The 23701-nt window shown below is 52.4% G+C and overlaps 1 protein-coding gene across 3 annotated transcripts in view; it reads right to left on the bottom strand.

Annotated features, from left to right (window-relative positions):
• Nucleotides 1–52: 52 nt before the first annotated feature.
• Nucleotides 53–23701, bottom strand: part of ATP2A3 (ATPase sarcoplasmic/endoplasmic reticulum Ca2+ transporting 3) — a 35925-nt gene continuing 12276 nt past the window's right edge. Inside the window, exons 4-22 of one of the 3 annotated variants that reach the window (XM_079134122.1) lie at nt 23259–23363; nt 22964–23102; nt 22594–22674; nt 22423–22508; nt 20180–20644; nt 18477–18565; nt 18258–18360; nt 16970–17101; nt 16464–16589; nt 14609–14827; nt 14176–14511; nt 12992–13212; nt 11956–12158; nt 11314–11399; nt 7360–7493; nt 7016–7133; nt 6382–6503; nt 5925–6014; nt 53–3584 (exon numbers count right to left, since the gene is read on the bottom strand). In XM_079134122.1, the coding sequence (XP_078990248.1) occupies nt 3521–3584; nt 5925–6014; nt 6382–6503; nt 7016–7133; nt 7360–7493; nt 11314–11399; nt 11956–12158; nt 12992–13212; nt 14176–14511; nt 14609–14827; nt 16464–16589; nt 16970–17101; nt 18258–18360; nt 18477–18565; nt 20180–20644; nt 22423–22508; nt 22594–22674; nt 22964–23102; nt 23259–23363 (2919 nt within the window). In that variant the 3' untranslated portion in view covers nt 53–3520. Of the gene's footprint in view, nt 3585–5638; nt 6040–6381; nt 6504–7015; nt 7134–7359; nt 7494–11313; nt 11400–11955; nt 12159–12991; nt 13213–14175; nt 14512–14608; nt 14828–16463; nt 16590–16969; nt 17102–18257; nt 18361–18476; nt 18566–20179; nt 20645–22422; nt 22509–22593; nt 22675–22963; nt 23103–23258; nt 23364–23701 lie in introns of those variants that run through there. The other 2 variants (XM_079134121.1, XM_079134123.1) reach the window with 2 other exon arrangements.

Raw genomic sequence — 23701 nt, 5'->3', positions numbered from 1 at the left:
CATTAATTTATTTTAAATCAAAGTAGGTTACGGTATAATTCACATACAATAAAAGTACCCATTTTAGACAGGGTTTGATGAGTTCTGGCAAATGTGTGGAGTCCCCTTACCCCCACAATCCATCATTTCTAGAAGATTCCCTCCTACCCCTTTGCAGTCAATCTTTCCCCAGCACCCAGGCCTAGGCAGTCACTGATCTGCTTTATCAATACAGATTTGTCCTGCTTTTTCTAGAACTTCATAGAAGTGAAATCACAGGATAAGCTCTATTTTTCTGGCTTCTTTTACTCAACAGTGATTTTGAGTTTCCTCCTTGTTGTTAGATCTATCAGTTTGTTTCTTTTTGCTGTTGAGGAGTATTCTGTTGTGGATGTCACAGTTTATTATTGGTCTGTGGATGGACTGTTGGGGCCTATAATGAGAAAAGCTGCTACAGACACTCGAATCAGATCTCTGGGTATCTGTGCATTTCTTTCTTTTCCCTGCCTGTTTTTCTCCCCCATTTATCCTAATGCAGCTCCAACATGGTCCCTCCCTCCATTGTGAGGGGTAGAGGATAGGGGGCCTGGGGAGCATGAAGTCCTGGTCTCTGGAGGGGTAGGGGGACTCATGGGCATTTTGGCAGCTGCCACCCTTGAGCCAGAGAGGAGTGTGCCAGGGCTTGCCCTGGAATTCCCTCCTGGGTGAGCAGCTGCGAGGTAAGGAAACCTCTCTGTTTACCTTGGCTGCCCCATCTTGGCCTGTGGACTCCATGCTGTGGGCCAGACAGAGCTGGACTTGGGCAGGCCTGGTTGGGGGTGGAGGCAATGTAGGTTTGGCCATGGAGCCCTAGAGGCTTCTGGAAAGGTTGTAGCTGCCACACCTCTAACGAAAGACCCCTCAGCCTGTCTTAGCTCCACACCCACACCATCTGCTACAATGGTCAGGTCCTCAGAGGACCTTGGTTTCCTCAGAGGTCAAATGGAGTCCTAACCCCTGCCTTGGCTCATTTCATGGGCCGGCTGAAGACCCTGGGAGATGAGTATGAAAAGATTTTGTGTCTGAGAGGTCTTATAGATGGCCCATGTGGAAAAGATTCTTTACCCATCTTGGCTCCTGCTGTGAGCTGTGTATCACCCTGTCCCATTCCCTGAAAAAACCCTAGGAGCCCCTAAGGGCAGGCCTGTCTTTTCTGATCACAGTTGGCTTCATGGACATGCAGCCTCTGCAAATGTATTAGGCCCATTCTCAGAAACAGAAAGATTTTACACTTGATGTAATGTTCTGATGTCACTGTAATTCTGTTTTTGAACCAGGGGCTGAATGTTTGCATTTTGCAATGGGTCCTGCAAATTATGTAGTGGGTCCTGCAAATTATGTAGTGGTTCTTGCCTCTGGCCCTGTGGGCAGGGCCTGAGTCTCCTGCCCAGGTCAGCTGAATAGAAGATTAGATACCAAATCTTAGTGATGTGTCCTCCCTCCAGAGCAAAGAAACAAGGGACATGGCTAGTCCCTTCCTTGAACCCTGCTCCCAGGAAGGCAGGGCCACCTGGGCAGTTTGGTTCATCTCAAGCAGGCCTGCAGAGGCCCTGGGGCCCTGTGATCTGAGGGAAGCCTTGGGGAAATGGGAGACACATTTGAGCAGGGCTTAGATGCATGAAGGATAAATGGGGTCCTGGGGATTGAAGGGAGGGAAACAGAGCAAAAGAGTCATAGAACCTAGTCAGGGGGAGCCACAAGACCTACAGAACTGCCAGGGATGGGGGATCCTCTATGGGTTGCAAGGGGCTTTTGAGATTCAGGTTCCAGACCCAGCCCTGCCTCAGAGCTACATCATGGACCCCTGCTCCTGGCCTTGGTGACATACTGGGAGTGACATGCAGATCACAACATGTTTAAAAGGCCCTTAAATATGTTCAGACTATCAAGTGCCATCCAAGGGAGGATCAAGCATGAGGGTTTGCCTCGTTCTCCATATGTCCTGGAATATGGTTCTGGAATTCAGTACCTCTCCAAAGCCTTGTCTTGGAAAAAGAGACAGATTTTTGGATGATGCAGAAGCTTCAGATCTTCACTTTGCTGAGGGATGGGAGTGGTGGGCCCCAGGGAGACACCTTCTGGCAAAGACAGGCGCCCACACTCCAGAAAACACGCTGGCGTCCCTCAGTTGCCCCAGGCACACCACTTTTATTTCTCTACCAGCAGGTGGGTACAGGGCCCTGCCTCTGCCAGGGCACCCCCAACTCTCTCTCAGGGCCCCTCCAGAACCTGTGAGAGGGCGGGAGGAAGCGTGAGGGCAGGGGCTGCAGAATGAGGAGACCATTAGACTGTAAGGCAGGCTGACAGGGGTTTGGATTCTGGGGACCAGACAGGGATGTGAGTCTTGATTTACATATAAAATCATAGCTCAGTACACTCAAGGAGGGGAGAAGACATATAGACAGTTATTTACTTGCTATTTTCTGCTAATCCTAGCTATTTTTTGCCAAAGGAACAAAAGCTGAGTAAGAGAAAATTCCCATCAATCAAATGCTGTCTTCCTGTCATCTGACTTGAGACCCACAGAGAGATGCATTCTTCCAGTGAGAAGCGGGAAGAGGGGGTAAGTGCCCTTGGGTGACAGTCATCCCTAGTGACATCCTTTTGGCTCATGGGTGCATGGGTGTGGAGGGAATGGGCAAAAAGTGAGGCCAAGAGTCCAGGAGACTCAGAATCACCCAACTGCAGAGATGGCTGCACACCAGCCTGCATGGAACGGCATAGTAGTCAGGGACCTAAGGACATCTGGGGTCTCAGGCACCAGGGACAGAGATAGCAAATCTGACCTCTTCTTGGTGGACCAGGCATCACCCAGTCATTTGCTTAGGAAAGGAAAACCTGAGTTTGGGAAGTGAGCTGAGCTGAGGCAGACAACTGGGTGTCTCCCCCGGAGAAAGAGGGTCCTTGCCTGGCCCCTCCTCCCTGCTCCTTGTGTTCCTTTCTCTCTGACCTTTCAACCCCCTGGGGCCTGCACATATAAACAGAAACAGGCTCCAGCTCTCATGAGCTGACTTGGTGGACGCTTCCTGCCTCGCTGTGCACAGCTGGGCCCAGATGGCCCCCTGGATACCCCTCCTTGAGGCTGACCAGGTTTCAGACCAGGCACTGAGTGAGAGATCAGAGCTGGTATTCTCCATCAGTGCAGAGGCACAGGTCACTAAGTAGAGGCCCAGCCTCCAAGCATGGGGAGCAGGCTCCAGTACATACTGCTGGACACACAGGTTGAGGGGTTCTGGAGCTCTGGATCTCTGCCAGCTCTGGCTTCTTGCAGCCCCCTCCCAGGCTCAGCTCTTGGTCCAGAGCTTCAGCAAGGGATCTTTCCAGGAGAGTTCAAGAGACATGAACTACAGAGCCCCCAAGTCAGATGGAAGTGGGGATAGGGACCCCAGGATTGGACCTGGGTATGGCCGTTCTGGCCTCAGGACTGTCCAGCAGGGTCCAGTGGGCAGGTGGATGAGCATGGTGGCAGGGTTGGGGAGTGGGGACAAACACTTGGGCACCATCAGTCTGAGGTACACACTGGAGACTCTGCTCTGTTCCCAGCACTCACTTCTGATCCTTTATTTCTGGAAGAAAAACCAGAAAAAAAAAAAAAATGTGTGAAAAAAAAATGTGTGAAAGCACATATCCAGCCTGACTCCTTCCAGCTCCTTCCTCAGCCCCTTCCACTCTCCATTTCTCTGGAGAGAGCACCACACCTCCCCCCACCCCTACCTGTGGTCTTCCTTCCTCAGGATCCCAGTCTAGCCTCAACCTGTCGGCCCTCCTCAATGTGGGGTGGACACCTTCCCCTGGGCCTCCTGCACCCCACACACTCCATCAATGCCCCCAACCACCCAGTGAAAATTCCTCGTGTTTTGTAGTTTGGGGAACCCCCTTCCCAGCACTGAGGTCTAGAAACAGGGGTCATCCTTGCCTCCTCCCCAATCACATATACCTCAGCCTGAATGCAACTAAATCACTGAGTTAAGTCTTCCGCCACTACCCACCACCAGGGCCTCAAAACCTCAAGGCCTGTCCCAGCCCCCAGCTCTGTCTCACCTCACCATCCATTTTCTGCTGCAGGCATCCCACAAAAATCCAAACAAGCCCCATCATTCCCTTTCATGGCTCCCTGTTGTCCTCAGAATAAAGTCCAGGCCTGCCTTGTACTCAGGACCCTTCCAGATCTGTCCCCACTTGGCCTCTGCATCCCTTCCTTCCTCACAGCCCAGCACAAGCCTCCCCTGACAGCGGCCTAGTCACACCTGGACAGAGCCAGGAGGTGGGACAAGAGGACCCCCCCACCAACACCCTAGGGCTGACCCTGTATCCCCAGGACACATCCTTCATAAATCATGGGGAAGCCACAGGCATCAGGCCTCTGTAAAACTTCCCTAAAAGGTCACTTGCCTGGCTTGGGAATGTAAAGGGTCCCCTCTCTCACCCCCGCTCCATCCGGCTTTAGGAGTCCCAAGGGACCGCAGCCGCCTGCCTGCCTGCCTGCCTGCCTGCCTGCCTGCCTGCCCAGGGCAGAGATGTCCAGGCTTCCAGCACACACATTCTTCTACCCCACCTACAGATGTGGCCACAGGTGCCCAGCCTGGGTTCCTCCCCTGGGCCCCAAAGCTGCTCCCAACAAGACAGCACCCTTTCAAGTCAAATTTCAGGGGACCACAGTCAGCATATCTGGTCAAAGGTGGAGGGAAAGGCTTGAGACCAGCTCCCTTCCCTGGTGCAGCTCAGCGCCTCCCCAACCTCCCTGCTTCCAGCCTCGCCCCCTCTATGTGTCTCCTGTGCTTGACACAGACACTCCCACGCTTTCAACCCTTCTGTGGCTCCACATTTACCTAAGGATCATGTCCAGGCCTTCACTTTGACATTCAGGGATCTTGCTGCCCTCTAGACCTCACCTCTTCTGCCCTGAACTCCAGGCACCAGTCTCATAAGACACACCCAATCCCTGCTTCACCAGGTTGTTCTGTCCTTTTAAACCTCTGTTTTAAGCCTGAATTTTCTGGAAACCTCCCCAACCCCAGGCAGGTAGGAATAGCTCCCTCCCCAGTCCTTCTGACTTGTCCCATCCTGGGCTCCCTCTCCCTCCTCCCATCAGGCCTAGGAACCCTCCTTGCCCAGCAGCCACTGCTGAGGAGCATCCATGACATGGGATAGGGACAGTAGTCCAGTCCAGCTCCCCAACTCCTCTCAGGGGCTCCAACAGACCCTGCTTCAGGTGAGCCCCTCTACATAAGTCTGGTCACTCCCTGGACAGACATATTAACAGGTCAGCTTCTCTAGAGAGAATTTTGTTGTTGTTGTTGTTGTTTTTTTATGGCACCCCATGGGGGCAGAACCCAGTACCTTGCATGTACAAAACACACACTCTACCACTCAGCTATAACCCAAGCCCAGGCCTTTTTTAAAAGACAGATTATTTAGCCTGGTGCAGTGGTACACGCCTGTGATCCTAGTGACTCAGAGGCCGAGGCAGGAGAATCGGGAGTTCAAAGCCAGCCTCACAACTTAGCAAGGTCCTGAGTATCCTAAGCAACTCAGTGAGACCCTGTCTCTAAATAAAATATAAAAATGGGCTGGGGATGTCGGTCAGTGATTAAGCACCCCAGGGTTCAATCTCTGGTATAAAAAAAAAGACAAATTATTTGTGGTGTCCAGCACTGGCCGGCATTGGGGATAGAAGCCAATTGATTGCCTTGGCCCCTGTGGAATGACAAGCATGTGATATATTTATAGCTCGTCCCACTTCCCTGAAGCAGGGACACATTCCTGCCAGAAGTAGCCCCCAAAGACCTCGCTGCCCAGAGCAGCACATTCCCCCAGACTGCTCCTCTATGTGGGGCCTCCCCACCTGACCCATACCATTCTGTCCTCTGTTCCTGGGTGAAGGCAGACCCTCCCCTTGCACCCACCCACAAGGTGACACCAAAGAAGCCAACCCAGTGTGGTCTGGGGTCCCAGAGGTGGTCAGTGGCGGCCTATTCCAGGCCTGTGAGACTGTCCTGAGAATGCTTGGATAAAGACATTCGGGGTGGGGGGTCAGAGCCCAAGGTCAGAGGGAGGGCACAGTGTCCTGGCAGTAAGTGGGGTGGTGGTGAGTGAAGAGAGCAAGGTAGCATGCCCCTCAGCAGTGTCCCCGTTGGTGGTCCTGTGAGCCCAGCCAGACCCTCACCACACAAGGCCCGCAGACACCTCATGTCACAGCCCCTTCCCATCCTCCAAGAACACTTCTTCCACTGTACAGACAGGTAGGCTGGAGCTGGGACCATCTGAGGTACCCATACTGAGGTGGCCACCACAGCTGGAGAGCAAAGGTAGGCAGGGAGGTAGGCTGGAGACAAGCAGGGCAGAGGGCCTGGGGCCTCCCACTCACCATCCAGGTGATTCCGGGATAGGTACTTGAGGGCCTCATCAAGCAGGATAACAGGCAGAGATATCTGGAGCACCACTACCCACTGGTGCCCGCTCAGTGGGGTCACCTGGAAAATGAGCTGGTGGGGAGAGAGGGAGGTATGGTTATAGGGAGCACCACCCAGGCCCGAGCCAGTCACCTGCTTCATTCACCTGGACACCAAAGGACTCTCCTCTAACACTTCTAAGACATCCCTCGATGTCCCATCTCCACGTCTTTGTGTCTACTCGGTTTCTTCTATCAGGAGTGCCCTCTCCTTCTCTTGCCCACAGGACTCAGTCCTGTCATCTTGCTGGGAATGGAAGGACTCTGCACTGGAAAAGCGCTGGTCCTGCCTCCCACCCCAGTCTTGGGATATTCTTTTCAGCAAGGGATCTCCACGTCTGTCCTCCAAATCAGGGGGCTCCCGAAGGTGGGGACACATTTGGAGGATGGTAGATGACCAGACCTTTCAACTTCCTGTCCTCCAGGAGGCTTCCACTGCAGAGGAGCCTGGGAAGGTCCAGCGCCCAGCCTAGGGCCTCTAACATCCAAAGGCTGGTCCTTATCCAGGAACCCAAGGAGGGGAGGAGGCAGCATGGGGCAACTCACGGGCAGGGGCGGCACCAGCAAGATGAGGAAGTGCAGGGCCATGGACATGGCCACAGCTGCCAGCAGCCAGGGGTTCAGCCAGGGAGGCATCCGCAGCAGTGACTGGTTCTCCGAGACACTGCCAAGGGCACAGGGTACTCATCGCAGGCCAGGACACAGGGGAGCCCCACTGGGGCATCCCTACTCCAGCACACTTGGCCTTTTCTTTTACACCCCAGTCTTGGCCTCCTTTGTCCCTCAGAACCCAATTCTGGCTTCACTGATTCTCAGAGCCCCTTTTGGGGCCCCTGACCCTTAGCTTCCCCGGACCCTCAGCCCCACTCCCAACCCTGGTGACTGCCCACCTGTTGAGGGCGTTGCACATCTCAATGGTCACAAGCACCGACAAGGCCATGGTTGTGGGGAAGCGAGACTCAAAGACCTCGCAGTCGATGCCCTCGAAGAGTGGGTTGTCCTCAGAGCACTTCAGGAAGTTCCTCTGAGGGCACAGGGTGGTGTCAGGGAGGAGTCATCAGTTGACAGAGAAGCCTCCCCCAACCCCTGCCCTTGGCCACACCTGAGGACAATAGTGGGCAGAACACTCTCACAGGGTTAACACAGGGACCCCCACAAGGGCTGCTCCTCCAGAGGGGACCAGGAGGCTGCACTGCTCTGCAAGGAGAGGTCAGTGCACAGAGAGGAGGGCCACTGTCCTGGGGAAGGGTCTGTGGATCTGAGGGACAACAGTCATATCAGGCTGGGGAGGATGACAAGGTGCCCACAGCTGGAGGGAGGGTCCAGGGTTTGCCCCAAGGCTCTGCAGGGCCCCCTGAGGGTCTCTGAGGTGCAGAAGTGGGGGTGACAATTGACTAAGACCAGTGAATAAGTAAAAGCATATGAAAACAAATCAACAAAATCATGGGTGAATGGAATTTCCCTTTGGGGTATAGAAGACAAAAGGCCACATGGGCCCTATTCACTGTTACTCTGATTCTGTTTCTTCTTCTTCTACCTTTCTTTTCTTTTTCTTTTTACTGTTTTCTTTTTTTTTCTTGTATTTTAGACATGGTCCTGCTGTGTTGCCTAGGCTGGTCTTGAACTCGCGGTTCAAATGATCCTCCCAACTCAGCTTTCTGAGTAGCTGGGACCACAGGCATGGGCCACCATGCCCGGCTCTTCACTACTATTAGAAAAAAGGTTTTGGCCAGGTATGGTGTCACACGCCTGTAATTCCAGCAACTTGGGAGGCTGAGGCAGGAGGATCACAAGTTCAAGGCTAGCTTCAATAAATTAATGAGACCCTGTCTCAAAATAAAAAATAAAAAGGGTGGCTCAGTGGTAGAGCATTTGCCTAGCATGTATGAGGCCCTGGGTTCAGGTCTCAGCATCACATAAAAATAAAATAAAGGAATTGTGTCCAACTACAACTAAAACGAAATTTAAAAAAATAAAAAATAGAAAGGACTGAGGATGTTGCTCAGTGGTTAAACACCCTTGGTAACAAAAATGATGATGATGATAATGATGATAGTCCCATTCCTACCTCACTCCTTTTCTGCCACTGAAATTGAGCTCTAGCAGACTTGCTTTTTGCTTATGACATGGGTCATGAATTACCAGAGTGCAATTAACAAGAAACTGTCAAGGTGTGATAAAGGAAGCAGCTGTGGCCCCTGGGCAGTTTTCCTGCTGTTCGTTAGCCTTTCTCTGTCTATTGAGATATGATACTGAGGTGAGGATCTTCAGGAAAACTTCTATCAGGTTCTTTTCCACGTCATGGGCATGAGTGTAAACATTCATAACCACCCAGCTCAGTTCTCCGATAACATGAATCTCCTGGGAGTCTAATCTGAACACAGAGATCTTTTAAAAGCGTTTAGAAATGGGGACCCTGCGCTGTGAAAATAATCCTGAGGTTAACCTGTGAAGGGACACACTGTCTGTCACCCTGTGCAGTCAGGGTAGTCCTGCATCCCTCCCTCCCCACGGCACCAGTGCAGTGGCAAAGGCAGCTCTGGGCACCTGCCTATTCTCTCATGCAGGAAGAAAAATTAGGAAGCTATGGGCTTGGCTAGTTCTTTTTTTTTTTTTTTTTTTTTTTTTTTTTGACAAAACTACATGCTTTATTAAGCCTAATGTAACAAAGTTGTTACTAGGTAGAATGAGTGTTGGCTAGTTCTTTGCTTTATTATGGTGCTGGGGGTTGAACCCAGGGCCTTGTGCACGTGAGGCAAGCACTCCACCAACTGAGCTACATCCCCAGCCCATGCTAGTTCTTATTTTAACCAAGATAGAGACTCTTGTCTTTTTAAGTCAACAGTAGAACTGTTTCTCCAAAAGCCACACATCTGAGGCAAGGGCAACTACTTTTATTTGGAGCTTATCATGCAGTAGAGAAAATGTCCTGAACTTAGAACCTGGCTCTACCCATGTGGCCAAGAGACCAAGAGAATCAAGTCCTTCTGCTAGTTGTACCACCGCCATCAGACCCCACCCTCCCAGATCCTAATGACTTATGTGATCATGCAAACATGGGCACAGCATTATGCTAAACAAGGGGTGAAAATACCAACAGGATCATATCAAGGTGTTTCAATAAATCCATTGCTATAAACACTTTCTGTTCTGACCTCCTAGGTGCTACACAGTGAGCCAGGTCACACACACATTATGCCCCAGGTCATGGCTCACAGTGTGGACTTCTACATGGTTTATTAGAAGGTGCTCAGGGCTGAACTGTCTGTCTCATAAGCACATCAGGAACCCCTGTGGGAGCCCATTTCTACTGAAGCCACTGCTCTATCCATTCCTATCTTTTGCCTGCTGGGCTATTTCCTCTGGCACTTTGGGTTTGACTAACTTAATGAATACCCATAGCTCTTACTGTGTACCACATGTCATTCTAAGCACTTTATAAGTATTAACTCAGTTAATCCTCTCAACAGCCCTGTGAGGGAGGGACTATTACTATCCATTTACAGATGAGGCAGAGAGGTTAAGCAGTCTATTCAGAGTCACAAAGCTAGCATGCAGTGACCTAGGGTGTGAACCTGGCAGCTTAGATCCAGGCTCCATGCCTCCTGTTTTTAACCACTCTGTGGCCACTTTTCTTTTTTAAATATATTTTTCAATTGTAGATGGATGCAATATCTTTGTTTTATTTATTTATTTTTATGCAGTGCTGAGGATGGAACCCAGTGCCTCACATGTGCTAGGCGAGCACTCTATCACTAAGCCACAACCCCAGCCCCACTCTGTAGCCTCTTAGCAGCATCCCCCAGGAACCCTAGGACTTTAGGCTCCTCTTGAAACCCAACAACTAGAGCTGAAAGTTCTACCTTAGGTCCAACCTCGAATACTTCTGAGCCCCACAGCCACCTTCTTTTTCTCTGCTGAAGCCCTTCACCCTGAATGTGAATGCCTGTTTCCACGGCCCTCATCCCCCCAGACTAAACTCTGCAGGAACTGCCTGCTCATCACTGCCATGGGCTTAGTAGTTTGTGCCGAGCACACAGTAGGTACCTAATAGCCATTTCTTGATCAAGCAGCTAATTGAGAAATGGAATGAGCTTGGGCTGTTGAGAGGGCAGTGCAGATTGATGGAGGGCATGGGGGAGGGATCAGTGTGACTCCCAGGTGACTGGCTTGGGTGATCAGGCAGGTAGTGGAACAGAGATGGGGATGGAAGAGAGGGATTGGTGTGGGGGAAGGTGAAACATCTGGCTTAGGCCTTTGGACATCTCAGGGACATCCAGCTGGATGTGTGGGGCTGGGGCTCAGAAGAGAGGTGTGCACAGGGTCCTGGAGATTTGGAATCCTTAAAGAATGGATACAGGCTGGAAGGAAGTGGCATCTTCCCCACTCTACAGTCCAGTTCCCACAGGAGCCAAGAGGGCAGAGGCACCCAAGGCTGACCTGAGCTTCTGCAGTGAGTGGGAAGGGGAGGACTGCCAGCCTTCAGGAAGAGGCTCTCCACTCCTTCAGGAGGGCCCGTCCCCCAGCCTTGAGGGCTGCTGGGTGCCAGGCATGTGGGCCTTGGGCTGCCTCCTGCTCAGGTGCCAGGGGCAGATACACTCAGAGGAAGGAAACACTGCAATGATAATTGGGAGTGGAAGCATCATCCCCTCTGGGGTCTCTGAGTTTCCAGCACATTCTGAGATTGACTCCTTAAGTGGTGGATGTTTAATAAGGGGAGGGGGTCGGACAGTGGTGGGCAACCATGGGGTTCTGGATTCTTCTCCCCTGGAACTCCCAACAGCCCAAGTGGTAAATTCTACCTCCAGTCTACCCAACAGACTCCCTGGCCATCACTTGCTCACCAGCTGGTAGAAGGTGATGTGAGGTCCCTCCGCATCATACAGGAACCACCAGGTGGCAGCAGCCACTGTGGCCAGGCCTACGTACACTGCAGGGAGGGGAAGAGGAGACTGGCTGCAGTGGACAGTGGCAGTTTCCTGGCATCCATTTCTCCTTCCTAGCAATTTCCTGAATTTCCATCAGGGAACCACCCTCTCCCTCTCTAAGCCATGTGGTTTGCAGACACCTACCCTCAAAGCCAACAGTGGCCACTGAATGACAATCAAGTGGTCATAGTAATTGGCTAAAACTTAAGCAGGTGACCCAACTTATGCTAATGAGAACAGGCTTGAGAATTTTATCAAACAAGTTCTCTCTTCTATTGAATTGGGGTTGTAATGGAGTAAGCATGAGGGCTAGAGCTGCAGCAGCCATTCTGCCACCTGAGGGATGCCTGCCTGAGAATGGAGTTGAAGCAGAGCCAAAATATGACAATAATACTGTCTGAGGCCTGGATCCAGCCATATCTGAGATATGCTCCAGTCTTTTACACAAGTTCTCAGAGTTTCTTTTGGCATAGCTGGCCAAATTGCTCTATCTGCAGTTTGCAAGCCTAATGGATACAGGCTCTCAGGAAGCTCACCAAGAGTTGGGCCCCTGCTCACCTCCAATAGCCAGATATCGGAAAAAGAGCCAACCACTAATGAGGGCCTCTTGAGGATTCCGGGGCAGCTTCTCCATGATGTCCAAGTCTGGTGGGTTAAAGCCCAGGGCTGTGGCAGGTAGGCCATCTGTCACCAGGTTCACCCAGAGCAGCTGCACGGGGATCAGGGCTTCAGGCAGGCCCAGAATTGCTGTGAGGAAGATGCTAGAACCAGAGTCATGGGCTCTAGCCCCCAGTAGGCCCAGCCTCCACCAATGGAGGGTCCAGCTCCTGCTCACACTCAGGCCAGCCCTGCTTTCCCTAGTCCCAGCTCTGGACCCTGGAGACATCTGCTCTTCATACCTAGCAAAGGCCAAGTACACATGTATGTGCACACACACACAATGCATGTCCAAGCACCAGACACATGCAAAAGCCTAGAAGCTGCCACACAGTCCCACAACACCAGCAGACACCTACTTATTTGCCCAAATAAGCAGAGGTGCAGAATCCACCTGTGTCCAGCAAGCATATGCTCATCATCCCCATGGGTATCTCTCACATATCGAAGACAAGGACAAGGTTTTGGGGAGATCACATGTAAAGTGAGAGATGATGGATGGGGACAGGAATGAAGGTGGGTCATAGGTGAGATGCACACATCCTGATCATCCTGTTTGTATTCATTCCCAAAGATGCATAAGAGCATATATGCATGCAGAAACATTCACACACAAGCCTCTCACTTGGGCACTCACACCAAGTACACACACATGCCAATTAACTCATGCACATGCATGGACACATCAATGCCCAAAGATGGGGCTGGTTCTCTTAAAGTGGGAGGAGGCCATGGCTGTAAGAATGACAGCGGACCCTTAGTCACCTCCTTGGGGTCCACATGGACAGGTCATTAGGGCTTCTGCCTCTCCCCACCCTGAGGTGGAACCCTGGGAGGCCTCAGTCAGGGTAGGGCATGTATCCCTCAATCCCTGCAGCTAAGTCTCAGGGACACAGAGCTGCTCCAGAGGACTGGGAAGAGGGATGCGGAGCCTCACCAGACGACCTCGCCAACATTAGAGGAAATGAGGTAGCGAATGAATTGTTTCATGTTGTTGTAGATGGCCCGGCCCTCCTCCACCGCAGCCACGATGGAGGCAAAGTTGTCATCCGACAGCACCATCTCTGCAGCTGACTTGGCCACAGCTGTGCCCGAGCCCATGGCAATGCCGATCTCTGCTTTCTTCAGGGCAGGTGCGTCGTTCACCCCATCACCAGTCTGTGGGCCAGTCAGGGAGCACAGCACCTGAGAAACCTCCCTCTACCTCCCCACCACCCTCAATTCAGCAGACAGCCAACAGAACAAATGATGGCATCGAGAATGAACATAGAAACCGGGGGAAGGATGAAGCTAAAGGAAAGGCAAGGGGTGGAGACAAGCGCAAAGTTGGGGAAATCAAGTGTAAGATCAGAGAAGACAATGAGGTGGAGAGAGAGTGAAGGTGAGTCCATGATGAGCACAGGGATGAGATTCAGGTTGGATGTGGAGTACAAGATGAATCTGAAGTTTAGGAGAAAGTTGAGGGCACTTAAGGGATGAGGCCAAAGTTGTGGTCCAGGTCAAGGGCCAGGTATGGAGTCAAGGTGAAGGTTGGACTCAAAGTGAAGGTCAGGGTCAATACTAGACTCAGGCTCAAGGAAAAAAATGGATTAAGGTAGAGGTCAAGGGTTGGGGATATAGCTCTGTTGGTAGAGTGCTTGCCTCACAAGCACAAGGCCCTGGGTTCAAATCCCCAGCACCGAAAAAAAAAAAAAAAAAAAAAAAAAAGGTAGAGGTCAAGTCATAGTCAGGGGACAAGTCAAGGTTACTGTCCACATTAGGAGTGATAGTATAGTCAAGTCTGAACTTGCTGTTAAGGTCAAGATTAGAAGCCATATTAAAGCTGAAGTCAACATAAAGTATTACATGGCATGTGTGTCAGGGATCAGTTCTGGGTCCTGGTCAATGCTGGAACCCCTATTAGGGTAGAGCTCAAAGTAAGAAACAGATTAAGATAGAAGTCAGAGGGGCTGGCATGTAGCTCAGAGGGAGAGTGTGCTGCTTAATAAAAAGAAAAAAAAGATGGAAATCAAGGTCAAGCTCAGGGACAAAGTCAGTATCGAAGTTAAACATAAGATCAGAACCAGATTACAGTTGTTATCAAGTCAACCACCTCCCCTGGCGCCAGTCTTGTAACCTCACCATGGCAGTGACCTCGTTAAAGGACTGCAGGTTTTCCACAATGCGGGACTTATGTGCTGGTTCCACACGGGCAAAGCAGCGGGCGGTGTGGCAGGCATGGCGCTGCTGCTCTGGGCTAAGGTCATCGAATTCTCGCCCTGTGTAGGCTTTGCCCTCCACATCCTCTGTGTCCCCAAAGATGCCGAGCCGGCGGCAGATGGCCACAGCCGTGCCTTTGTTGTCCCCTGTGATCATGACCACACGAATGCCTGCTCGGTGGCAGCGTGTGATGCAGGCAGCAACCTCGGGCCGTGGGGGGTCCAGCATGCCGACGCAGCCCACGAAGGTCAGGTCTGTCTGTGGGAAGGGGGCAGGTGCAAGTTGGGCCTGAGCCCACCCTTGATCTGCCACCTGCCCAGTCACCACAAGGAGACATATGGCTCCCGGCACCCACCTCGTACTGAACAAACTTGCTGCAGTCGTCCAATTGCATGTCCTCCTTCTTTGGGGGTGCATCCCGAGTGGCCAGTGCTAGGCAGCGCAGTGTGTCTGAGCCTGAGCCCCAATCTCGGATCTTTGCCAGGATCTGCTCCCTGGAGGTGGTATTCAGGGGTGCTGTGCGGCTCCCCACACGGACTGAGCTGCAGCGCTCAATTACACTCTCGGGAGCCCCCTGCAGAAGTGGGGAGGAGGGAGGCAACTCATCAGCCGGAACTCCACAACTCCTTCCTGCCCAACTGAGGAAACTGAGACCCAAATATGGGGAAAGATCACACAAGGGTGCACAGAATCCATTCTTAGCTCAGAGTAGAAACCAAGTAGGCCCCACTGTGAGAAAACCTAAAGGGAATGTGGAGGTAAGGTCCCAGCCACCCACTGGGTGGTACACTACCTCCACCAGCCCACAGTTGAGAAGGCTTGTGGCAATATTTGTGGGTAGGGTTGGGTGGGAATGCATCCCATGCAGGCACTATGTCCCTGCCTGCCTGGTGCCTCTGGGATTCTAATTCTGTAGGGGCTTTGGAAGTTCAGAAGCAGGCTGAGTCCAGTCAGGGGACCAAAAAGACAATCATGCAGAAGAGGGTGTGGTGGATGTGACCCTGAGAGGATGCTGTGTGTATGGTGGGAGGACTGTGACAGTCTCCTCAGCAGGCTAGGGTCTCACTCTGGACCTTACCCCATGCTTAGGAATAGTCTCTGAAAGCTCCCTAGATGGCTTATCCTCCTCCCTAAAGGCTGTTAACTTTTCAAAGTAGCCCAAGCTCCCAGTATGGAAGTCTTTTCATTTTGCAAAGGGTTAAAAATCTGTCTTGTGGGATGAGGTCAGGGCTGTGATTCCTACTTCAGATTGGAAAGCAGTGACTAGAGGTGTTATGCATGGAGGTCTGGACAGGAGCTGGTGCCTTTTCCTCTAAGGGACTCAGTTTCAAAAAAAAAAAAACAAACCCTAGCATCCTCAAAAATAGCCAAACTATGGAACCAGCCTAGGTGTCCATCAACAGATGGATGGATAAAGAAAATGTGGTACATATACACAATATGTACCCATATCTGGGTCTCAGTTTCCTCAGTTGGGCAGGGAGGAGTTGTGGAGTTCCGGCTGATGAGTTGTCTCCCTCCTCCCCACTTCTGCAGGGGCTCCCGAGAGTGTAATTGAGCCATAAAGAAAAATGAAATTATGTCATGTGCAGGAAAATGGATGGAACTAGAGACCATTATGTTAAGCAAAATAAGTCAAACTCAGAAGACCAAGGGTCATGTTTTCTCTCATATGTGGAAGTTAGAGAGGAAAAAGGAAAACAAAGGTGCAGGTGGATCTCACGAAAATCAAAGAGAGAACAAAAGAGGAAAGGGGGAATTCCTGGTAGTCATATTGGCCAAATTATATTGCTATACTGTGTGCATGCATGAATATGTAATAAATTCCATCAATATGTACAACTATAATGCACCAAAAAAAAAGTGTGTGTGTGGGGGGTGCATCAAGGGAGGATACCAACTACTTCAAAACCACCAGAAGCAAAATGGGCTTCTAAGAACTGCCTGCCTGACCCTGCTGTTCACAAGGGAAAACTGAAACCTACAAAAGAACATGGATGACTCCACGTTCATGCGATGAGGCAGGGTCCCTCAGCCTTGGTCCCTTGGTCCCAGCTTCTCCCCATTACACCTGGGTACTGTTCCCAGTTCCCCATATCATGCTCGTCACTTGACAAGGGGCTTCCCCCTCTCCTAGTTCAATCCCCTGCAGCTGCAGGCTCTGGTGCTTCAGAAGACTGGAGACCAGGTGCCCCTGAGACAGGCCCCACCTTCACAAACATCTTGCTGCCCTGGGCCTTGGAGTCAGGGTGGGTGGGCGTGCAGTACACCGACATGGACTTCCGGTCCCGGGAGAACTCGAGGGTGAGCTCCTTCCTCATTAGTTGCTTGATGACCTGCGGAGTCCAGGCAGGTCAGGGCATGAGGAACAGAGCCACAACTCTTGCCTGCTTCTCACCAGCCACTAGGCCTCAAGAAGAGCCTCTTGCTCTCTGTGGCCTGGTATCTGTACTCCTACGACCGACCTGGCATTTAAGGCCCCTACCTTCCTCTCAAAAAAAGCTACCATTCCCTGGCCTTATGTGCACTTCCCAACTCCAAACCCTTGCCCACGTTCAACCCTTCCCTCTCCTTGCTTAGAGTCAAGTCTTACTAGGAGGTTGAGATCCTTCCTCCTTCCAGAAGCCTCCCAAGACTCTGCTTTCCTCTCTGTTCTCCAGATGACCTAGAAACCCCAGCCATGCAGCCTGAGGCCTGAGATCTCCACCCTGCTCACCGCATTGCAGGCACCAGCTCGCTCCACCTGGGACAGGGCCTTCAGGTCAGTGTCAAACACATTCATCTTCTCCACCAGGCAAGTCAAAGCTGTCTCTGTGGCCTCTCCCACCTTCTCATACAAGCCCTTGGCCTGGAGGGTCCATGGAAAAAGGGAGTGAGGGGCAGGCTGCCTCAGCTCAGTTCTCCAGCCTCACTTCCCACTCCTTCTTTGTGCCCTGGAGACTCCTTTGCCAAAGTATCTCTGTACAGGCCCATAAGCCCTTCCCAGCTAGCCTGGGGTTGGGGTGGTATCTGCTGGCATTGACATTCACCCCCAAGTCCCTGTATCAATGGCCATGTATCCTTCCCTGCCCTTCCCCTGTCTCTGTCCACTTCAACAGGTTCTCCTTGATGGGTCTCAAAAGCCTGCTGCCTGGGCCCTGCTTCTCCCTTCCCACCCAATCTCCTTGAGGCCCCAAATGCCTCCTGCTTCCACTGACATTCAAGTGTTCATGACCGCCAGTGCTGGACCCAGTCAAGACCACTCAAACTGTAAGCCCACACACCCACATGCTGTCTAGAGGACCTTGTTCCTGGGGTCCCCTCAGGCCACCTCCTCCTCTCCTTATATTCCCTCTCTTTTACCTATCCAGTCAACAAGTCACAGGATTTTCAGTTCCTAAATCTCTCTCTGACCCATGCCTTCTCCCCTCTCCCTGAGCCTGCAGTCAGTCAGGGTTCAGCTGGTATCTCTCTGGCCTGGACAACACAGGGCACCCAGCTCCTGTCTTGCCCTTCCTGTACCATCATTTATCCAGAGACCTGGAAGATCTTTAGTAAATGCACGGCTCACTACATGACTCCCGCTCAAAACTTTTTGCTGGTTCTCCACTGCCTTCAGCTTGGCATGGGTGTTGACTTGATCTGGTCGAAAACTTCCCCTCAGGCTGGAGCATACTCCTTGGCACTCCATCCCCTGCTTAAATCACATTCGGGCCTTTCCTGGGCTGTGCCTTCTGTTTTAAATTCCCTTTCTCATCCTGTCCCCCTCCACCTCTTCCCCCAGGAATCCCTGGCCCTTACACTGCAGTCTTCCACGGTCCCCAAACCCCAGGGACAGGATCCCGAAGCCACCTGAGCCAGAAGGAGGGATGGTAGCCCTGATGTGCAGGGGTGGCCATGCTTCTGGGGTGTGCAACTCCCAAGAGGCAAGGACCACCCACCAGTGGTAACTTTGAGACTCTGGGAAAAGGTCTGTCTGGAAACCCTGGAAACTAGAGAGGTCATGAAAGGGGCTGGGAGCCCACCTCGTTGTAGTCCAGCGCAGAGTCGTTGCACAGGGCACAGATGGTCGCCAGCTCCACCAGCCCATCGAACTGCCCACAGCGAACAGGCTGCTCTCCCTGCCGCCTGGGAAGCCAAGACGGTCAATGCGAAGCTTTGGCCCCGCCCCCGGGAGGTGCCCAGCACCTTAGCCCCGCCCCAGTCCACAGGAGGCCACGCCCACCCCTCTCGGGAGCACTCACACTTCTCCCTCGGGGGTATACGTGGTACCCGAGATGGTGAATTCGTGCAAACGGCAGGAGCTTGCTTCCGCTTCAGCTACCACGAACATCTGGGGAGCACACAGGCGTGCTCAGGCAACTGGGTGGCCTCCCATCTCCCCGGGGAAGCCAATTTGAATAAAGCCTGACCTTAGGAAGGGTGACATATGCCTTCCCCTGCCCCTAAGAGCCGCCTGGCCCTCCTCCCCCGAGGGAAGTAATGAGTACAGGGTCCTAGTTGAGGCGGGGACTCTGCCCAGGTGTGTCCAGCTATGGTCTGACCATTTGCTCTGGACTCTGAGGGGTTTTTGGCTGATTCGTCAGTGTCTGGGAGCAGCTGCTGATTTGGGTCCTACCTCGTCTCACTGTGTGATCCCTGGTCAAGTAACTGAGCCTCAGTTTCTCACTAGTAATATGGGGGAAAGTGGGCTCAGAGTTCAGCCCCTCCTCCTTTCTCTTCCAGGGGGTGAATTCTGGCCTTCGGGGGCAGGAAACCTACACCCTGCTCTGAGGCACAGATACCTCCAAACCCAGAGGTGACCCTAGAGAGGGAGGCCTTGCCAGCAGGGCCTGCTGGATCACCCAGCCCATATCTCTGCACCTCAGAAACAGGGTGCTGTCCCCTCCCAGGGTGGCCCGCTTCCTTGTCTATTAGTTAGTTCTGCTAGGGAGGCAGCTCCTGTTTCATGAAGACTGCCTTCCTCACTGCACATCATCAAATGGCTAGCCCGGCACGCAGCAGGTGCTCAGTAATGACCTTGTTCTTATCTCTGTTCTCGGGGTATTCCTCCAGCAAGTACAGCCTGTTATCCAATGTGTTCAGCCTCTACATTCCCACACTGTGCTTTTCAAATCTTCATTTCAGTTAAGAAAGACACTGTTCAGATAAAATCCTACTAGGGGTTTTAGTAGGTTGGGGGCTGCAGGGCAGTAAAGCTTGCCAGCATTCCTTCCCCTACAGTAGCCTCTGATGGATGGGCTTCTATGGGATCTTAGGGTCTCAAATACTGAGCCTGGGTTCCTGAGGCCTAGTGCACAGACTGCAGAAGCAGGGATGGGAGAATCATGATGAGAACCTGGGAAAAAGTGGGGAACCCACAACCTTCACCACCTCCCTACCCAACTCTCTGCTGGGTCAGGAGGACCCCTCTGCCCTTTGGAGTCTCAGTCAGATTCCCTGGAGCATATGGACAGCGGACCCAGGATGTGGGATCAAGTGCTAGGGAATGAATAATTCCTGCCCTGGTCCTTCCCAGGTCACTGGATCTGGCATATCTGATGACAGACATCAACTACACAGTCATGATAGAGCAGGATAGAACCTAGGTCCAGGCCCAGCTTGACTGAGACACCAGAGTTGTACTTGACCCTCTCCTGGATTCTTAGTGGTTACCTGGCAGGGTCTGTACACCCAAGCTTCAGATGAAGAGAATGAGGTCCACAGGCTGGCACTGACCTGCCAAGGACTCCACAGGTCAGAGTGACATGTGTCCAGCCAGGCATCATCTGCTACAGCCTGCTAGTCTTCTGCTCTGCCCCATAGAACCTGGATCTGCTTCCCACAGAAGAGAGAGCCCAGATTTCCTCCTCCATCCTTTATGAAAATGGAGGGGAGGGAGCAAGCCCAGCTGCACAGGATCTCACAGCAACACCTGAGGGACCCCAAGCTGGCTACAGCGACTTACCCGACTCACTGACATTTGATTGGTGGTGAGAGTGCCTGTCTTGTCAGAGCAGATGACTGAGGTGCAGCCCAGGGTCTCCACAGAGGGCAGGCTTCGCACTATGGCATTCTTGCGTGCCATGCGTCGTGTGCCCAGCGCCAGGCATGTAGTGATGACTGCCGGGAGGCCCTCAGGAATCGCAGCCACAGCCAGGGCCACGGCAATCTTAAAGTAGTAGATAGCACCACGGAGCCAGGAGCCACCATGGGCCGGGTCAGCAAAGTGGCCGATGTTGATGACCCATACAGCCACGCAGATGACAGAGATGGCGTGGGACAGCTGCCGCCCAAACTCATCCAGCTTGCGCTGCAGTGGTGTCCGCTCAGGCTCCACTGCTGCCATCTGGCTCCGGATCTTGCCCAGCTCTGTTTGCAGACCTGTGGCCACCACCACACCAACCGCCTTGCCTGATGCTATGTTGGTGCCCTGGGCAAAGGAGAGACGAGGAAAGAGCTGCTCGGCCTCCAGCCAGGGCTGGGAACCCAACCACTTAAAGGCAGGAGAAGGACTCTCATCCTCTGATTTGGCTTTTTTTCCTCTATGTTGCTAGTGCCTGTAGACTTACATAGCTATGTATTTATTGGGTCATTGCTATATTTCCATGTTAGTCTGAGATCTATGAAGGTAGGAATTTGGTTTACCATATCCCCAATGCCTAGCAAAAGTCCTGGCACAGAAGTGGCTCTGGGACTGAGCTCGACAATATGATCAACTAGCACAGCTTGGGCACCAACCCATCGAACCCATTATAACATGATTCATAAAAACCACTACGGCCACACAGCAGAGTGGCTGACAATGATTCCAGGTAAATATTTCCTGAAGAATCCAGAAAACCTGAGTCTAAGTTCAGGTTATCCCTTCCTAAGGCCCCAGAAAAATCCCCAAGTCCCATGTAAGGGAGAGGCAGCTGCTCTGTGCCTCAGTCCTCTTCTGCAAAATGGTCCATCAGAGGTGAGGAGGCTGGTTGCTTGGTGTGCCTTCAAATGGCCATGCTGTGGAGTCTGGCAAGAGGACATGTGCTGTGGCAAGCCCATCTCTCTTCTGCCCTGAGCAGTGCAAGCCCCTTGGCTAAGGAAATGACCTGCGGTTAGCCACACCACCCTCGGAGAGCTTCCTAGGGACAGCTGCTGACACTGGAGCAAACCTCCCTCCAAGAGCCTTCCTCCCATCCAAAGCAGCTTGTCCAGGGTGTCCATGCAACTGAGCAGGGTGCTGTCTTCAGGAAGAGCTCCGTGTGAACATGGTCTCCACTTCCAAGGAGACTCTCTAGTCCCTTATAACTAACAGGGTGCCCCTGGCCACTGTCTGACTGATCTGGCCCTTCCTTGTGGCACCAAACACCATGCTGGCTTCAGGATGTTACTGGGCAGCTGTCAACTCCCTCGGAGATCACAGGGGCAGGTCCCTCTCATCAAAGCTGGAGCCACCACTCTCCCTGAGAAGAGCCAGGGTGCTTGGCATAATGCCTTGGGGGTCAGTTTTTACATATGAGAAATGGACCATTGCCATCATCCTTTGCCACTTTTATTCTCCTCCCTCCCTCCCTCCCTCCCTCCCTCCCTCCCTTCCTTCCTTCCTTCCTTCCTTCCTTCCTTCCTTCCTTCCTTCCTTCCTTCCTTCCTTCCTTCCTTCCTTCCCTCCCTTTTTTGTTTTGCAGTGCTGGGGAGGGAACTGGGACCTCATGTGTACTAGGCAAGGACTCTGCCACTGAGCTATACCTCTAGTGCCTCCACTATTTTTGTAAGCTTTTTCCCTCTAGAGGGTTTTCTGTTGAGTGACTAATGACAAGCTCTGCCCCTCTCCAGGCTAAAAGTGGGTATCCTAGCAGGAAAGAAGAAAAGGTCTGGAGCTAGTATGTTTAAGTTTACAACCTCCTCTGCCCACTCAGGCTGTGTGACCTCGAGCAATTTACTTAACCTCTCTGAGACTGTTCCCTTGTTGAAAAATACAGATAACAAGATCCAGATAACCTTATTTCAAAGGTTTGTTGTATGGATTAAATAAACTAGTATGTACAAAGAGCTTGGAACAGTGCCAGACACACAAGTCTCAGTAAACACAAGCTACTATTATTATTATAAATTTGCATGCATTGCCAAAAACTAAGCAGGTTCTTTCTAAAAGAACTCTGAATAACATTAATGTGATTGTTCTTATTATCATTGTCCAGGCAAAATCCCCCAAGCATCCTGGGAACTTACAGAAAACAGCATGTTCTTCTTGTCCTGGTTCACAGCTCTAGGGTCTGGGATGGCTTCTGTGTGCTTGGTCACAGACACAGATTCACCTGGTTGTAGAATAAGTCTGAGAAGCCCCACTCGAAGACATACCTGTCCCCTTGTCCCCACTCCACCCTGGCCCCTGGGCCTCACCCGTCAGGATGGACTGGTCCACTCGCAGCGTGGTGGACTTGATCTCGATGAGTCGGAGGTCAGCAGGTACTTTGTCTCCCACTGTGCAGGAAGAATGGCTCGGCTGAGGGTGGCTTTGGGCCCCAGGCCCTGGGAAAGTCTAGAAGTTTCCAAGGAACCAAGACTGGGGCTGGGAGTCAGGGGCCTGAGCTGTGATCCCTCAAGAAGATCCCTCTGGCCACAGCCTCCCAACCTGCCTATCAAGGCTTCAGTCAAATAGCTTTGGAGGGGTGTGACAGCCACCCATTGACACAAATAACTGGAAAGACAGAGGCACAGGGAGGGCGGGGCTCCCTGGTGTCATGTGAAGGCAGGAGGAGGCCCTGCATACCTGCCACTTCCACTATGTCTCCGGGGACGAGGTCTCGGGCACGGATCCTCTGCACGCCCCTGCGGTCTGAGCGGATCACCTTGCCCATCTCAGGCTCGTACTCCTTTAAGGCCTCGATGGCACTCTCAGCATTGCGTTCCTGAGGAACAGACGGGCAGGTAGTCTGTCCTTGCTGTCACCTCAGAGTGATACCCCTGGGGCCTGGGATTGAGCCGGAAGCAGAAGGATCTGCAGGTGGAGGTCACAACTTGAAGCCAGGACCCGAGGGCCTAGCCCCACACGCTGTGCCTCTCACCTGCCACACGCCCACAATCGCGTTGGCCACGAGGATCAGCATGATGACCAGGGGCTCCACGAAGGCTGTTGTGGTCTCCTCACCCTCCTCGAACCAGGCCAGGACCTGCAGGGTCAGAGCTAGTGAGCTGAGTCATGCTGACGGCCCCATCTGTTCTCCTTGTCCTTTGTACCCTGTATCTCCCTGTCTGCTTCCCTGCTCAGGGGAGATACCCCCAGGGAGTCCTGGGCTTGCAGAGGGGCTCTCCTCTGAGAAGACCTTGGTAGAGGACACCCATCCCATAGTTATGACCACCACAGCTCCCACCCGCCAGGCCAACCTTCAAGGGGTTCCTAAGCCAGACTTCTGTCTGCCTAGAGCACTGCTTCTCACCACAGTCCCTAGGGACTTGTTAGAAACACAGTTCTCAGGCCTACCCCAGACTTCTGGGGTCACAATTCTGG

This window comes from Sciurus vulgaris (assembly GCF_902686455.1).
Source record: "Sciurus vulgaris genome assembly, chromosome: 3".
NCBI lineage: Eukaryota > Metazoa > Chordata > Mammalia > Rodentia > Sciuridae > Sciurus > Sciurus vulgaris.
This window is presented reverse-complemented; position numbering and strand designations above follow the sequence as displayed.